Source organism: Mauremys reevesii, linkage group 6 (assembly GCF_016161935.1).
Source record: "Mauremys reevesii isolate NIE-2019 linkage group 6, ASM1616193v1, whole genome shotgun sequence".
Lineage (NCBI taxonomy): Eukaryota > Metazoa > Chordata > Testudines > Geoemydidae > Mauremys > Mauremys reevesii.
The window spans coordinates 83,558,199-83,576,869 of NC_052628.1; the positions used below are offsets into that span (position 1 = coordinate 83,558,199).

The following is an 18,671-nucleotide window of genomic DNA, read 5'->3' on the forward strand; positions in this document are numbered from 1 at the left end:
AATCATATAGCCTCACTTCTAAAATCATCATCTGTCTACCATTCAATATTTTATAGCTTATGGACACTTCACCGATACAATAATGTCATTTTGAGCCACCAAAAGACCTATCGACTTGTAACAGTCATTATAAAGGGAGCCAATAGCTATCCCTACATTTAGGTTGCCTAGCACTTTCTATTATAAAAATCCTTCCCATGTTTTTTGAGACACACTAAAACCTCCATCGTTTGTAGCAGGATTTTGAAATTCATCAAACGGAAAGCCCTTAGGCTGGAGAAATACTTTTTCTTTGTCTCATGAAATTACACTCAGGTTCTCCTGATATGAACCATTTTCCTTTTCTTGCTTCCATTGCTCATAGATCTTAATTACACGATCACATGCAGTTTTTCACAGGACACCTGCCTCACTCAGTGTACAGAAAAGGACACACATGGAAGAGTTAAGGTTCCACTAGCATTTCCTAACTTTCCAGTGCTTGACTTTGCAACTTAAAAAACATTATTTAACAGTTTCAGTATGCAATATACTATGTATTAAAGCATAATCAAACATTTAATTCTCCTTTCAGGACAATGGCTTCACTACCTACATTAGCTTCATCCTGCTGAATTTTCCTATTGAATTTTCACATTTGGGTATAGTTAAATAAATGCTAGATCTACATACTTCATTGTCTCTGTTAAAAAAAAACAAAAACAAAAAAACAGGAGGTTGACTTGCATTATCTAAAATCCATGAACATCTGTATTTCCATATGCAAACTATATAACACCCCAAAACCTGGTATACGCAAACATATCTTTTGCAGTGAAAGTAAGCTATTATTAATAAAACAGCATCAGCTTTTATGTTATCAAAAAAAAGTCTATCAATTAAAATCTGTACCTTTTTGGGGATACATGGTGGTTCTTTTTTCACAGTCCTCAACAAAAACTCTGGCATATTGTTTTCAATATCTTCACGTGTTCCCTTTTTGCATAGTAGTGCAGCCAGAAATGAAATGACCTAGAGAAAGAATGCAATTTACAGTGAATATGCAGAAATTCAACAAAACATGAATATATCCTTCAGACAGCAGACATTCAGGGCACGATCCTGGAAGTGCTAAGCATCCTCAGCGTTTGCTGACTTCATCCTTGAGATATGAGCTCAACTCTCCTACAAGGCTAGAATGTTTGCTAATGAATGAAGAAAAAAAAACAGAGCCCTGAAAAATACAGATGATGTAGTGCAGGAGGATAGGGAGAAATGATGGAAAGGGCCATGCCTAGGAAAGGGAGTAAAGAAGGGAGGAAATAGGGTCCTTGAATGGGAAAACAGAAGTAGCATAGATGTGGTTAGTCCACCTGAAACTTCAGTCCAAAGTTTCCTCTGGGGAAGGGTTTTAAAGTGATGGTTGCCCAATCCTATTAATATGTATTTCTTATATATTTCATAGATAAGGCCGGAAGAGACCACTATTACCTGCTAGTCTGACCTCCTGTATTCACAGGCCATAGGACTTTCCTGAATTAAACTAGAAAAACATTCAATCTTGATTTAAAAATTGCCAGTGACAAAGAATCCATCACAACTTGATAAATTGTTCCAGTGGTTAATTACCCTCAATGTTAAAAATGTGCACCGTATTTCCAGCCTACCTTTACCTAGCTTCAATTTACAGCCACTGGATCTTGTTATATCTATCTTTGCTAGATTGAAGAGCCCAATATCAAATTTTGGGGCCCCATGTACTTACTTATAGACTAAAATCAAGTCACCTCTTAACCTTCTCTTTGTTAAACTAGATAGACTGAAGCAAGGAGCTCAAATCACTACAAAGGCATGTTTTCAAATCTTTTAATCTAGCAGTTTTCAACCTTTTTTCATTCGCAGATTCCCTAAAAATTTTTTGAATGGAAGTGTGGACCCCTTTGGAAATCTTAGACATAGTCTGCGATCCCCCAGGGGGCCATGGACCACAGATTGAAAACCACTGTTTATGCTAACAACCACCTTTCGTGGCCCTCTTAGACATAGATCACTGACCCCCAGAGGGCCACAGACCACAGATTAAGAACCACTTTGAGCCCTCTCCACTTTAGCATCATCCTTCTTGAATTGTGAACATCTGAATTGGACATAGTATTCCAGTAGCAGTTGCACTAGTGCCAAATACAGCGGTAATATAACCTCCCTACTCCTACTTGATATTTCCTTGTTCATGCATCCAAGTATCATATTAGTGCTTTGGGCCAGCATTGCACTGGCAGCTCACATTCAACTGATTATCCAAAATGGACCCAAAGTCTTTTTCAGTCACTGCTTCCCAGGATACAGTCCTTGCTCCTCCAATTCTCTGAGGCTAGCACCAGGATTATCTTTCTCCATTGGATTCAGGGGCTGAACTACAGCAAGGTCACCTTGTTAAGCCCCAATTGCAATGCATTCGCTGCTGACTTCAGCTTATCTGTCAGCTTGGAATGTGGGTGGCTTGGGGTAATATGGGTATATATATACACTGCAATATTCTATAGTAGGATAGAGGCCCACAGCCTGAGCTATTTTGGGCTACACTTCAGCTGTCATCCAGAAGAAACAGAAGGCAAAAAGCACAGCTATTGGCAGACACAGTTTGGCCACAACAGTCACATTTGTAAAAATCACCCAGGTATGGTGTCCCAGGAACTGTGCAGCAGCAAGAAGCAGCTGTTCTGCCACTGCAGTGCTCATCTTTTAGAAGTTCGGCAGTTTTTCTATTGCTCACAGCAGCAGCCAGCTCCTGTCCCTTTCCTCTGCAGCTGCCTCACAGCTGTTCATAGCAGGACAGAGCTAAAGCTGTCAGCACCACAGAGAAGGAGGTAGCCAACAGGGAATGGTGGAGGGAGAGACAGCAAGGAATGCGGAGCTGCCAGGAAAAAAAAACCTGCAAAGGATAGAGGTGGGTGGGGCAGAAGAGGGGGAAGCCACCATGTGGGGCAGGAGAGTGGAAAGCTACCATAGGAGGCAACAAAATTTTAGGCACAATTCTTCATATAAACTGAGGGAGCAAGGTGGTTCTGGAAGTTTGTACGCATATCAGTGAATTTTAATAACAGGTTTTGGGTGGCAATGGTGGTGAGAATTTTTTTTTTTTTTTAAAACCCTTTCAAGCATAAACTGAAATTCCCCAGAAAATAGTAACAACCTCTAGTGGCTTCCAGACTCTTCATTTATTTGAAGAATTATCCCCATCAAGCTTTCACATTTTGGTAATTCTGGCAAAGGCCTGAAAAAACGACAATCTGCCAGAGAAATCTGCTGCTCCTTCAACTGAAGCAGGAAGCAAACTGGAGAATAGGCACATAAGGAGGGGGAACTGAAGCCAGAAACATTTCACTTTTCTCTGAGACACCTCATAACAGATAGATAGGGGAGACAGAACCTCCAGAAACAATATAGTTTGAACTCTGTAAAATAAACATACATAAATTATTTTGTAAATCCATCCTGCTACAACAGACACAGCCATTTCTCAGAATGTTCTCTAATAACTATTTTACAGCACAACTACTTAGGTGGTCACAAGTTTAAGAAAATAATTAGGAAAAAATAAAGACTTCAAAGTTAAAGGCCTGAAGACTGAATAAAGTTTGTTTTTAGCCTCTTTTCAAGGTGTGCTGGAAAAGGAATAGAGATCTTCCTGCTACTCACCATTATCCACCAGCACCACCCCGGCTTCCATAAAGAAAATCAGTAAGTAAGATTATTTCTTCATACCTGGGGACGCCACCAAGATAAGTTAAAACTAGGGATATCGATTAATCGCAGTTAAATCACACAATTAATATTTTCAATGTTTTTCTACATTTTCAAATATATGGATTTCAATTACAACACAGAATACAAAGTGTACAGTGCTTACGTTATATTATTTTGGTTTACAAATATTTGCACTGTAAAATGATAAAAGAAATAGTATTTTTCAATTCACTTCATACAAGTACTGTAGTGCAATCTCTTTATCATGAAAGTTGAACTTACAAATGTATTTTTTTTGTTACATAACTGCACTCAAAAATAAAACAATGTAAAACTTGAACCTATAAGTCTACTCAGTCCTACTTCTTCTTCAACCAATCGCTCAGACAAACAAGTTTGTTTACATTTGCAGGTGATAATGCTGCCCGCTTCTTGTTTACAGTGTCACCTGAAAGTGAGAACATGCGTTCAAATGGCACTTTTGTAGCCAACGTTGCAAGGTATTTACGTGCCAGATATGCTAAATATTCATATGACCCTTCATGCTTCAGCCACCATTCCAGAGGACATGCTTCCATGCTGATGATGTTCGTTAAAAAATAATGTGTTAATTAAATTTGTGACTGAACTCCTTGGGGGAAAACTATGTCTCCTGCACTGTTTTACCCATATTCTGCCATATATTTCATGTTCTAGCAGTATTGCATGATGACCCAGCGCATGTCTGTTTTAAGAACACTTTCACTGCAGATTTAACAAAACGCAAAGTACAGCACTCAACCCAACGTTTAAGAATCTGAAGTGCCTTCCAAAATTTGAGAGGGACAAGGTGTGAAGTATGCTTTCAGAAGTCTTAAAAGAGCAACACACTGATCCGGAAGCCACAGAACCTGAATCAGCAAAAAAAGAAAATCAACATTCTGCTGGCAGCATCTAACTCAGATGATGAAAATGAACGTGCATCAGGCCACACTGGTTTGGATTGTTATCAAGCAGAACCGGTCATCAGCATGGACACATGTCCTATGGAATGGTGGTTGAAGTATAAAGGGACACATGAACGTTTAGCGCATCTGGCACATAAATATCTTGCAACGCCAGCTACAACAGTGCCATGTGAACGCCTGTTCTCACTTTCAGGTGACACTGTAAACAAGAAGCGGGCAGCATTATCACCTGCAAATGTAAACAAACTTGTTTGTCTGAGCGATTGGTTGAACAAGAAGTAGGACTGAGTAGACTTATAGGTTCAAGTTTTACATTGTTTTATTTTTTGAGTGCAGTTTTTTTTGTACATGATTATACATATGTAAGTTCAACTTTCATGATAAAGAGATTGCACTACAGTACTTGTATGAGGTGAACTGAAAAATACTCTCTTTTTACAGTGCAAATATTTGTAGTAAAAAATAAGCACTGTACACTTGTATTCTGTGTTGTAACTGAAATCAATATATTTGAAAATGTAGAAAACATTCAAAAATATTTAAATAAATAGTATTCTATTATTAACAGCACGATTAATCACGATTGATTTTTTTAATCCCTTGACAGCCCTAGTTAAAACAATGTTATTTTAACATTAAATGGACAAATGTAAGGAAATTTAAAATTAAGCCTGCACTTTGCCAATAACCCACCCCACTATGACTATGGTGTAACAGAAGGTAATTCTGCATGCCATAAGGATTAAGGAAGTAGCTGCCTGAAATATGAATTTCTTTAATTTACATCAGACACACCAGCCTCCATGTAGGATAATATGTTTGGGGAGGGGGAAGGAGGAGTTTAAACAGTAGTTCAGAAATTCAGGACTTCATCAGGTTTAAACATTACACTCCTAAAACCAAATCCTGCAAACTGCTGCACATGGGCAGACCTCTATACCCATGGAGTCCCATTGACTTCAACAGGGGTCTGCCCAGAGCCCCACTGATTTTTGTGAAGATCTACATAAGAGCAGAGGTTCACCTATTCAGAATAGTTTGCAGGTCTGGAGCTTTAATATACTAATTTAACCTCATACAGTGCCTCCTCCATGTTCTTGTGATATTAGAAACCAACATTATTTTCCCAGGGTTAATAAAATACTCCATATCCAAACTCTGACTTTGAAAATAAAACTGAGCCCAACTGATTTAAACAAAATTTAGTTGAGAAATGAATTGTCATCTTGAGAATTTGTATGCAACGTTACATTGAAAGTGAGATTTTAGGCTGAATTACACACTTTTTTGAAAAGGGAAGTTGAGAAAATGTCAGGAGTTTCTAAGCTATAGCAGCACCGAGGGGGGGTTGCTAAAATAAACTGTATTGAACAGACATTTAAGAAATCATTTACAGAAACCAAGTTATCCATTATGGAACAAAGTTTAAAGTAAGCCTCAAAGAAATCCCAAAAGAATAAAATCTGCAATCTAATCTCTGAATCAGTCATAGGATAGAATGGTATTTCATCTCCGAAATGACAGACCAAATTATCATTCTGGGAAAGGCATCTTTCCCCATGCTTACAAGGAAACATGTACAGATTCTTTCCTTACACAGTCAGTTAGCAATATACACTATATACCAGGGTCTGGGAAACAGTGCAATAGCATTTCCCACTGGCCAATGTGAAGGGGCAAGGGGAAAATCAGACTTGGATATAAAATTTGCACTAATGTTTTTGAACATGTCCTCATTATAATAAAACAAAAGTCTTCAGAAGTGGGGGAAAAAAAAATCTCAGTCGCTGTGTGCATTAGTATATCCTAAACGCATCCCAGGCATCTTCCAGAATCACACTGTAATTTGAGCCAGGGATGGGAAGTTCATCATGTAAACAAGCATGAGGAGGAGAAGGAGATTTTTACAGCACAGTAAATTAGGTTTTCTGATATGTGCTAATTGGTTAATTAAAGTGACTTAATATACATAATACTTGTTTCAACACAGTAATGTTTTCTACACAAATAAGTGAGACTCCTGCCTCTTTTGTACTTTCATATGCACCTCACTGCCCCTCCTGCAACTCAAAGTGCAGAGGATAAAGACTGACTTTGGGGGGGGGGGGGGGAAATATAAGATAATCATTTAATGATGAATTCTTTTTCAAAGTTGGTGTAGCAATTAGAAAGTTTCACATTGCAATTCCAAACAACTACATAAAATCAGTTGTTGCAACATGCTGAGCTTGCTTATCTCCCATCTATCCCTTCATAATAATTAAATTATTCCATACAGTTATATGGCACAGCACGCACGTGACTCACTATCACCCAGCATCATCTATGTGCGCCATTCTTGTGGGCAAACTGCTTGATATTCAAACTTCTAAGAATCCTGCTCTCTAAAATAGTCTATGCCTTGTATATCTGAAGGGACAGTCTCGCAATTTACATGTGGAGGTAAAATTTTAAATTCAGCTCGATGAAAGTACTTTTCATTATAATTATCAATGACATTGCACTTTTAGAATTAGATTTTCATAGCTTAGATGGTATTATAGAGCATTAGCTAAACAGGTTGATCAAGATTAAGAAAAAAGTTTAAGAACTTTGTAGGTTATATTTTAAAAGTAAACACAATAAATATAGTGAACATGTGTTATTACTTGTATTCCTTCTCCTCCAAGAGGGATTTTTAGAGTGAGCAGAATGTCAAAGAATGTTACCAACATAACGTTGACACAAGTCTACTGAAATATGATACATTGCAGAAACCCAAAATGGTTATTTAAATATTAGTGGTATTGAAATTGACTGCCAAATATCTTTGGATACATGTTTTTTATTAGATTGTATGAGATACTTGCAGTTTAGAATACAAAAATACTTCTACATGTACTGTATTTGAGTGCATCTGATTAGTTTCCTTTGCTCTCAACCGCATGCTAACAAGAAACCTAAGCATGATCAGGTGCAGCATTATGCAAACAGAAGCAGTTCAGTTTTATTCAAACTGAGAATGTTACAGCACCATGAAGAAGACACACATTGTGTGGTACACCTATAAATACTCCCCCCAAGAGAGACACTCTGCCAAATGTACGCTTAATTTATTCTCTCTTTTTAAAGAGAAAAGGTTCATTATGTTACTCACTTTAGCATTGTCTCACACTGTAAGGAAAATTCTCAGTTAATATTTCCAGAAGTGGGGGTGGGGAGAATTTTACACTGGAGTTGATGGATCAGTGGGGCTCCGGCAGGAATTAGACAATGGGGAAGTCAGAGGGGGGTGGGTGGAGAGAAGAGGGCATCATATATTAGATACTTTAGGATTCAACCCACTAACTAAATAAAAGAAGTGGAGGGGTAAGAACCTCCTTCCAGATTAAAAATGTCCGAATTTTGACTGAATCATTCAACCCTGACGATTCAAAACAGATAAGAAAAAATGCTATTATACTGTGTATCTTTTGCATTAACATTAGCTGTCATCTTTACTTATAATAGTAGCCTAAATCACTTGCATTTCTGACTGGGAGACAACAATGGAATGAAACATTTTGGATCTTACAAAATTAATTTGGCTAGGGTCTCCAAAGTTTGGCGTATACTTGAAGTACTTTTCAAGAGCAGCACAAAAGTTACTGTCTAGACAATGAATGAAAAACAATTTTAGCCACTCTGTGCATGTTAAAAGCATAAAGCCCCATTTATAACCATTCTTATGATGCACAGAGAGTAACTCTCAATATACCTAAAATATAAAGACAAACATTGGGACTCTAGCTCGATATACAATTATAACTTCTTAAATAGGTGCCTTTTAAAAATCATTATCCCTTATATGTAATCTATTTCATAAAGCATAGTCATAGCTGAACCAATAGTTTAAGATGACAAAATACCTGTATTGTTTTTCCAAGTCCCATGTCATCTCCAAGAATACATCCTCTTTTACGAGCATAGTGTCCATAGAGAAACTGAACCCCGTCCCTTTGATAATCACGCAGATACCTATTAATTGTATAAGGGATACAGTCCCCATCTACAGATAACTCAAAAGGAACTGCAGGAGACGGAAGCCTTCGGTCGGGGAAATACGGCTTTTCCAAATCTTCATCATCAAATATTAAGCTATTCCGGGGATCTTTACCAGCTCTGGCTTTACAGAGTTTTGTTATTAATATGTTCTTTTCTTCAGATCCCCAAAATGATACAATCGCAAATGATTTCCCATTCTTGTCTGTTTCAACTGACTTTATTGTGGCTTCACAAAGTTTCCCACTTTCAGGAGATGGGGCAAGACACTTCTCTCCAGCATGCCACCTGTCTAAAAACAAACACACACACACAAAGATGATGTTGCAAACTGTGTGAAAAAAGTGCTACGCTTGTTATGCTTTGTTAATACTGTTCAAAGTATTGTATCAACACTGTTCTGAGAAAATACATATAAATAAGGCCCCTTGTTTTTGGTTTTTATTTATATAAGTTTCCTGGGAATTTATCTGGTTTTCTCTTAACATTTTACAAATGTGAGAAAATCTGGAAAAACCAAAAACAAAGGGCAGCGAGAGCTGGGGAGGGATAGCCAGTACTCATGGGGATGGAACTCACCATGTAGCACTTGAGGAAACCTTCCACACCCTACAGTGGTCAGGAGGTCTTGGCTGCCAGGACCTTGCTCCCTACCCTCTCTTTCTGTGCCCCTGACACAGAGGAAGCCAACAGGGGTGCTGAAGATGTGATCAGCAGAGGAGCAAAAGGCTGCCATCCATGAATACTGGTCTCCCTGCCAAACAGAGTGTCCTCCTGATGCCACCAGCCCTTCAGCACAGCCCCCTCTGCTTCCCTTGTGCAGACTCTGTTTGGCAGGGGAAGTGGACGGGGCTCTGTGCCCTGGGGCAAGCTGCTACAGCTGCATGGTGGGGGAGCAAGAAGGGCAGGAAGCCTAGCCCGAACAGCCAAGACTTCCGGCACAGAGTCCCCCCTGCTTCCGATGGTGGACACTGTCCCCTCCTGATCCAAGCCCTTCAACGTGGCCCCATCCACTCTCACACTGAAGGAGAGGGCTCTGTCTGGCAGGGGCCAGTACTCACAAGGTGCTGCGCTCCGCTCCCTGCGGGCCTGTCACTGCAGTGGTTGGGCAGTCTCGGTTGCTTGGAGCCAGCTCCCTGCCCATCTCACTCCCCCACAGCACAGAGGAAGCAGAATGGCGCTATGCTGAAGGACCAGTCGAGCAGAAAGCTGCACCACATGAGTACTGACACCCTTGACAAAGAAAGCACCCTCCTGTCCCCGCCAGCTGTTCGGAGCAGCCCCGGCCACTTGCCCTGTGAAAAATTCCCAAGTCCCAAAAAAGCCAAAATTCAGATGAGACCCCCACACACCCCTGTAAAATCCTATATACTGGCTTTATTTAAAAACCTGTGAATTTTTCAGGGGAAAAAAAAAATCAGTAAATACCAATAACAAAGGGCCTTACATATAACATAAGGTAGGAGGTTAGGATGAAAGTCACACTAGAATTACTGTGTATACTCGTTCATTAGCCCGTTCGTTTATAAGCCAACCTCCCCACCCCCAAGATGGATAAGTAAAAATAGCAAAAACTTTATGACCCTTTCATAAACTGACCCTATATTTCAGGGGTTGGAAAACTCTGGCTCCCAGCCCATCAGGGTAAGCCGCTAGCGGGTCGAGATGTTTTGTTTACCTGGAGCATTCACAGGCACAAAGCCTGTCAGCTCTCGTTGGCTGGGAACGGCGAACCGTGGCCACAGAGAGCTGAGGGGCTCCGTGCCTGCAGACGCACCAGATAAACAAAATGACAATGTATTAGATATTCAATTCAGTGATTCCACAGAGTTTAAAATCATCAAATTTTGGTGTAGACCCATTTATAAGCCGATCCCCACTCTTTGATGCGTCACTTTTTTACCAAAAATATTCGGCTTATGAACGAGTATATACAGTATGTTTTTACTGGCTATTTAGTACTGAACAATGAAACATATATGAAAAAATATAAAGACTAAAGCCTTAATCCTACAACTTGTTCCATTACAACTTCAGTGGAACTCCATGCAGGTACAGGGGACCACTGATATGTAACAACCAACAGGTTTGGGATTAGACAGGATGGCATGGTTAGAAAGACATTCTGCTAAATATAATTTAGTCTGATCTATTGATAACAGGAATCCATCTACTCTTTACATTTACCACTGTAAATATAATTAATGATTTATTTCATAAATGAAAGTGCATAAATCATCTTGCCTCTCAACATGAACTGTAATTGTAACCATGTCAGTCTCAGGATTTGAGACACAAGGTGGGTGAGATAATATATTTTATTGGACCAACTTCTGTTGGTGAGAGAGAAATCTCATCTCTCTCACCAACAGAAGTTGGTCCAATAAGAGGTATTACCTTACCCACCTTGTTTCTCAACATGAAGTCAAAAGGAAAAGAAGCTCTTGTTTAGGACCAACGCAAATAAATTCAGTGCATGAATTTAAAAAATGTACAGCAGTGTGGTGTTGCCGACACCTTTCTTTTCTTAGTCACCACGCTGGTCAAGTTCTCAATGAATTTATACAAGGCCCATTTACACAACTGCATGTGTCCCACTTTCTATATTCAACATACAACCTCAATGTCGACAGAGCTGTTCAACTTAACTAATTTTCAGCTCTCTCATTGTGACAGGATGTATCAGCCCCGCACTAGTGCAGCGGGGATTAATCCTTCTCTCTGGGCCGAGCAGGCCATGCTCCCTTGACTCTGCTGGGCATGCTCTAGCTGGAGACAGGATATAAAGGAGAACTGCCCGCACTTCAGGATGTGGAGGCCAGCCAGATGGAGATGGACCCCAAAACACAGGCAGAAACCTGGAGAAATCAAACTGCAGAGAATTGGGTAGGAAGAAACCCAGGAAAACTTTGTGAGAAAGAGGTTGTAGAACTGTAGACAGGCTCGGCATATTTTGGTAGGATCTCTGCCAACTTGGTGGTGGGCAACCCTGCCACCGACAGTGCCCTGTGTGGGGACCCAACGTAGAGTGTGGGCTCGGAGCCCTGGGGTAGTGGCCCAGCTCAGCAGCACTATTGACGCTGGCCAGCTGGGCCGCACTGCTTCTAAGGCCACAGGGCCACGCAGCCCCAAGACCAGGGGCAGCCCTACAGACTCAACCGTGGGGCTGTAACACATCTGTCCCCCTGCACCCAAAGGATGACTGGGTATATCAGCCCCATGACACTCATTTTTAGATTTCATGTACAGAGGTAACTTTTAAAATGTCTATACTGTTAATTGAGGGTGGAAAGAACAGAAGGAAACAGTATAGCAGGACTTGAAGAATCTACTTCCAATTGGGTAAGAAGAAGTCCTAAAACCATCAATTTCCATAGAATTCAAACTTTTTTTTAAAAGAAATATTTAGCAATCATGATTGTAAAGAAAGCTTTACAAATCTGAATTTTTGGACAGTCAGTTTCATTGCCTAATAAGAACGGCTGCAGATCAACGTTCAATATTCAGATCAGACCAATGGTCCACGTAGCCCAGTAGTCTGTTTTCTGACAGTGGCCAATGCTTCCGAGGGAATGAACAGAACAGGACAATTCTAAGTGATCTATCCCCTGTCGTCCAGTCCCAGTTTCTGGCAGTTGGAGGTTTAGGGACACCTGGAACACAGCTTGCCTCTCTGGCCATCTTGGCTAATAGCCATTAATGGATCTATCCCCCACGAACTTATCTAATACTTTTTTGAACCCAGTTATACTTTTGGTCTTCACAACATCACCTGGCAATGAGTTCCATAGATTGACTGTGTGATGTTTGAAGAATTTCCTCAGGTTTGTTTTAAACCTGCTGCCTAATAATTTAAATCAGTTGATCCCTAGTTCTTGTGTTATGCAAAGAGGTAAATAACACTTCCCTATTAACTTTCTCCATACTATTCACAACTTTATAGACCTCTATCATATCCCCCTTTAGCTGTCTCTTTTCTAAGATCAATAATCCTTGTCTTTTTAGTCTCTCCTTATATGGAAGCTGTTCCATACCCCTAATCATTTTTGTTGCCCTTCTCTGTAACTTCTTTCATTCTAATTATGGTTGTCAAATAATTAAAAAAATTGTGATTAATCACAAGATTAAAAAAAAAATCACAATTAATCAGTTTTAATTGCACTGTTAAACAATATAATACCATTTAAATATTTCTACATTTTCAAATATGTTGATTTCAATTACAACAGAATACGAAGTGTATAGTGCTCAATTTTTTTTATTACAAATATTTTGCACTGTAAAAATGATAAAAGAAATAATATTTTTCAATTCACCTCATACAAGTACTGTAGTGCAATCTCTTTATTGTGAAAGTGGACCCTCCAAATGCAGATTTGTTACGTAACTTCACTCAAAAACAAAACAATGTAAAACTTTAGAGCCTACAAGTCCACTCAGTCCTACTTCTTGTTCAGCCAATCACAAGAGTGTTATAAGCAAGACACGGGGAGTAATTCTTCCATTCTACTCTGCACTGATAAGGCCTCAATTGGAGTAATGTGCCGAGTTCCGGGTGCCACATTTCAGGAATGTTGTGGACAAATTGGAGAAAGTCCAGAGAAGAACAACAAAAATTATTAAAGGTCTAGAAAACATGACCTATTAGGAAAGATTGGGGAAAAAAATGGGTTTGTTTAGTCTGGAGAAGAGACGACTGAGGGGGGACATAACAGTTTAAGTACATAAAATATTGTTATAAGGAGGACGGAGAAAAATTGTTCTCATTAACCTCTGTGGGTAGGACAAGAAGCAATGGGCTTAAATTGCAGCAAGGGAGGTTTAGGTTGGACATCAGGAAAAGCTTCCTGTCAGGGTAGTTAAGCACTGGAATAAATTTGCTAGGGAGGTTGTGGAATCTCTGTCATTGGAGGTTATTAAGAACACGTCAGACAAACACTTGTCAGGAATGGCCTATTAGGTAGTCCTGCCTTGAGTGCAGGGGACTGGACTTGATGACCTCTCGAGGTCCCTTCCAGTTCTACATTTCTATGATTCTATGATGATTCCAAGATCTTTTCTTGAGTGGTAACAGCTAATTTAGACCCCATCATTCTGTATGTACAGCTGGGATTTTTTTTTCCAATGTGCATTACTTTGCACTTATCAACATTGAATTTCTTGGTTCAAAGCAAAAACATGTTTTGTTGTAAAAAAAATTTTTCCCTAAATGGCTATGATGCCAAAGACAATCCATTATGTACAAGATGTGTTGAAACGTGGTACAAATTTTGATCATCATCCAAACAAAAAGGCTCTTCTCCCATCTCCACCTCCTTGCTGCTGCTCTGAATCCAAAATGCATGTAAGCTTATATGTGCCTAACATAATAGGTTTCCACATGTCAAGTCCCTACGCATAATAGTGCCCAGCAGCCATACATGCCTTTTTTTAAAGCACAAATCTGCACAGTATTACAAAACTGCAGCAGAAGCCAGGGGAAACACTATCATGGTCAAGAGCATAAGCAAATTACTGAGTCCTGCACAACTTAGCTAATATTGCTGCACAATATTGTGCCTCTGGTGCTCACAGTTCTCCAGAACAGTAGCAGTGAAATTAAGACTGATTAGTTTCATTGATACTATGCAGATGTAGACAACAATGTTAAATGTCATTCTACTGCTGCTATGAGAGCTAGAGACAGGCACCTGAACTATTTGTGGGGAAGGAGCACCCAAAAAGTAGAGAGACTAGCAGTGAGGTACAGCAATGAGGAATAGGAAGGCATCTTCCTGGGCACCTGTCCTCATCCTGATTCCAATGCAAAGGTTCCAGAGAAATGAAAACACCCATCCATTTGCTTCTGCGCTCTCTTAAATGGCTTCATGAAGGGGTCCTGAGGGAGGGGAGAAACCTGTCCACTGGTCCCCTCTTAGGGTTCAACGCAGGAATCCATGGGAGAGGTAATACTCTCCTACCTACACTCCCTTGCTCTCCTCCCTGGCTCCTATGAGATCTATATATTTTCAGGACAATTCTTAATTAGAAATAGATGACAAGTTTGTTTAATTAAATGAAAAATATTAACATAGAAGAATACATCAAATCTCTGAAAGATTAGAATCTTTATCTCATCACTAATGTTGCATACATGTGCTTGGAATATCTAAGGAAGAGCATGCAGGTAAACTCCCCCACAAAAAAAATGTATGAATCTTCATACTAGTGTGCAAAATTAGAAGTGAATCTAACTAACAAAGAAGTGAAACTCACTATATACAACATGCTGTTAAAAAGCCACAAAAACTGAAAAAGGGAGGGGGTGTGAAATCCTGTAATCTTTCAGTTACAGTAATCTTAGGTGTACCATGTAACAAAAATAAATCTAAAAATTTGCTGTTAATGTGATTTGAGATGACACAGCCCTTACTTTTAAGCCAGCAAATCAACTTTTTCCAATTACAGGAAAAGAATGGAAAGCCAGAAGATTGTCAGTAGTCAAGCGTGAATGAAGAAATTCTGCCTACAGAATAGGATTACTTTTTATTAATAGTAATATTCATTATATATACTGTGGTAAAACTCCAGTTCCTAGTCCGGATCAACACTCTGCTGTGAAAAGCAATGTTCTGGAAGATACAGTCCTTCCCACAAAGAACTTCAAATCTAACATGAAACAAGCAAACATAACCATTATAAAGAAAGGAGATGGAAGCCAAGAGTAACAGCAATGAGACCATCATCTTGACAAAATCCAAGGTGGCAGTGTTGTAAAAAATGCAACAATCATTGCAGATTCACTCATATCTGGTCCACACACAGTTTATGTACTAATATAACTATTTCTATCAGGAGGAGTGTGATGATTATTTTTTTTAAACCACTAAAAAGTTATACTGGTACTTTCCCTAGTGGGCACAGCTATATCAATATCAAAGTGCTTATATCCCTTTCCTGTATGAGAATAAGCGATACCATTATAAGCACTTTTATACCCATTTAACTGCATCCATACTTGGGGAGTTGTACTACTTTACTATACCAGTAGAACATTTATGCAACCCCTTACAGAAACTGTCACTTAACACAGTATTACATTTTACATCTTCAAAGCACTGTACAGATATTAATCCAAACTACCCTTGAAAAGCAAATAAGTAATAACTTACCTCTGATATCGTCGCACATTTCAATTTATAACCACATATGCACTTGCAACATCCATGAATTAATACATCCAGATATCCACGATAACAAGAGAAGTCAGTGAGCCCATTCCTTATGCTAACAGAGATGGAAGGAAAAGGAGCCAATCACTCAACTTTGAAGGTTAACACCAATCAAGATGGGACTCAGAGAGCCTGTTGTGATGTTCTTACTCCCTACACATTCAATGGCCTATGCTTTGGATCCTAATAAGCTGCCCCTGGTGAGCAAAATGCATGGGCTGAAATGGATTTATGACATCCACTGACCAGGCAAGCATTTTTACCCTGCTATAACATACTGAGTAACTGGCTAGATTTTTAGAGAGCTTAACATTAATAAGTTAAATCTTACCAATGATCAACAATGTTCATGCCAATCATCTCTTATCACCTTTTCCTATACGATACCAAATACCAGAGCACATAATTTACTAAAAACCTCTACTCTTGTACTTCACAGGTTTTTTTTCTTACACAATATAATGTTTCAATCATCTTTTAATATATACTTAAGTGCCAACTTTTTAATAAATACCAGAGGAAATAAACTCATGTTATCCAACAGACTACACACACCTCTTCTGGACAGACTATCTGACAAATAGGCGACTCAAACTGTGAATTAAACATATACAAACTTTCCAATTCACCTCTAATTGTTCTTACAAACCATATACCTGGTTTTAACTAGACTTTAACATAAGATAAAATAAAAAGACTAGAGAGAACAGGGCAAATAGAGACATTGAAGAAAACCAAATAAATAAAAAGCTGGACAAGTAATCTCTTCATATTAACCAACACTTACCTTGTCCTTGCCCTCCATTAAAATTTAACTGAGGTAGCATGATCAGTTTCAAAATAAAAACGTTGATAGTATTAAAATCTGGTGAAAATAAAACAGCTTGTGTCACAATTGTATTTAAAATTTGAAGGGAAATCAATATAATAGACCTGGGAATATCTCCCTTAACCTAGACACACATTGGGGGTCAAGTCTTGCACTCCTTGTGCATGCACAACTCCAGTTACACAAATAATGCAGGACTGGGATCTTTTATTACATTATATATAAATCTATTCTATTAAATTATTTCAGTATTTCCCCTAGTTAAGATCCCATGCTTCTTCCCACTCCTCCCCATGACCTTTTATCACGAAATCAGACGTGTTTAGGAAGTAACACAATGTTCATTGACAGCGTAACACCTCCTCAGTCCTCACCCCAATCCTCCAAAGTACATCGTGATTCCATTTACAGCTAAGTAGAGACGTTCTGCTTAAGCCCCAAAGCTCTCTCACTTTCTTGCAAAAGAGGGTGCGGAAAAGATCACATATTCGCTGCCATGAGTGTGTTTCAGAGACTATTAAAACACCCCTGGCACTGGAGATTGGTTGGAATATGTTGATGAGGAGGGAATAGTTCAAGGGGCAGCGTTTGCAAACACCCCCGTACCCGCCCGCCCCGTGCGGGGGTGTGGCTGGCGCTGGTCAGTTGCAATCCCCCCCATTCCCTTGTCCCCGCAGCGGGATTCCCGAGGGGGGCGGACGCTGCATGAGAACAGGACGGGGGTGGGGGGCTGGACCCCGGGCAGCTCCCCTCTCCCAGCTCGGGGGGACAGACACCCGCCTCGCGCCTCCCTGCTCCTTGCCTGGGCTGCACCGGGCGCTGCGGCTGCTCCACTCCAGCCTGCGCCTCCGAGAGGCAGGCTCTACAGCCAAATATCGCGAGATGTGGAGGAGGCGCTACGGGATTTTCTCTTAAAGGCGCCGCAAGGCCGGTAGATGGGCTGTTGGGGTCCGGCGCAAATAACGTGATGTTTTCAACTCTCGCGCTATGCGCCCGGCTCTCTCTGGAAGGGCTGTGGGGCGTTGTTGTGCCGACGCAGGGCTGGGCTCCCTCCAGTCCGTCCCTCTCCCGCTGCAGGGATGCGGCCGGCCCGGTGAACCCCCTCCAGCCAGGGGCTGTTACTGACAGGTTACTAACGTGCAGGGCCTAACCCTAAAGCACGTTGCTCCTGCTCTGAGCGGGGTCCCTGACAGCCAGGTGGACTCTATCAGGGAGTAGCCACGTGCACTGTCCCAGACACCACTTTGCAGGAGGGGGCCGGTGTAAATTTTAGGGTAGTGGCTAAAAGGATAGTGCTATAAGAATGTATTAACTCCGGTATTCCCATTTGCTCACAGCACTTACAGTTAAAGTAACACTGAAAGTACAGAATAAAAATACATTGATAGCTGGAGATTTCACGGCCAGACAGGTAGTGTATTATAGTAGCACTGCACATGTGACAGTACTACTACACAATTTAAGACAGGCAGTGAAGACAGAATCTGGAATACAGCAGCAATGTACCCAAGCAGGGTAGCGCTACTCAAATTGGAATTTAGCTAGGCGACTCCAGCATTAACAACCTTCATATAACTATCGCTACCAGGATAGCAAGCCGCCTCAAATTATTTTAAACTAGGGCTGTCAGTCGCAGTTAATGCATGCAATTAATGCAAAACAAATTAAATTTTAAAAGTCACCATTAAACAAGTTTTAATCACACTTACAATGTTTTTCTGCATTTTCAAATATCTTGATTTCAGTTACAACACAGAATACAAAGTACAGTACTAATATTTTTATTGCAAATATTTGCACTGTAAAGATAAAAATATAATATTTTTAAATCCACCTCAGGCCTACAAGTCCACTCAGGCCTACTTCTTGTTCAGCCAATCTCTGACAAACAAGTTTTACATTTACAGGAGATAATGATGCCCACTTCCTATTTACAAT

At 40.0% G+C, this 18,671-nt stretch overlaps 1 protein-coding gene across 6 annotated transcripts in view; it reads right to left on the bottom strand.

Annotated features, from left to right (window-relative positions):
- The window catches only part of ERCC6L2 (ERCC excision repair 6 like 2), a 142,326-nt gene extending 125,073 nt beyond the window's left edge, over nucleotides 1–17,253 (bottom strand). For 3 of the 6 annotated variants that reach the window (XR_005600313.1, XM_039544200.1, XM_039544199.1), the window contains exons 1-5: nucleotides 17,108–17,252; nucleotides 16,692–16,769; nucleotides 15,845–15,959; nucleotides 8,561–8,985; nucleotides 892–1,011 (exon numbers count right to left, since the gene is read on the bottom strand). Coding sequence is in view for 5 of the 6 variants with exons in the window: in XM_039544200.1 (XP_039400134.1) it covers nucleotides 892–1,011; nucleotides 8,561–8,985; nucleotides 15,845–15,863 (564 nt within the window). In the remaining variant the exon portion in view is untranslated. Of the gene's footprint in view, nucleotides 1–891; nucleotides 1,012–8,560; nucleotides 8,986–15,844; nucleotides 15,960–16,691; nucleotides 16,770–17,107 lie in introns of all 6 variants that reach the window. The other 3 variants (XM_039544203.1, XM_039544205.1, XM_039544201.1) reach the window with 3 other exon arrangements.
- Nucleotides 17,254–18,671: the final 1,418 nt, after the last annotated feature.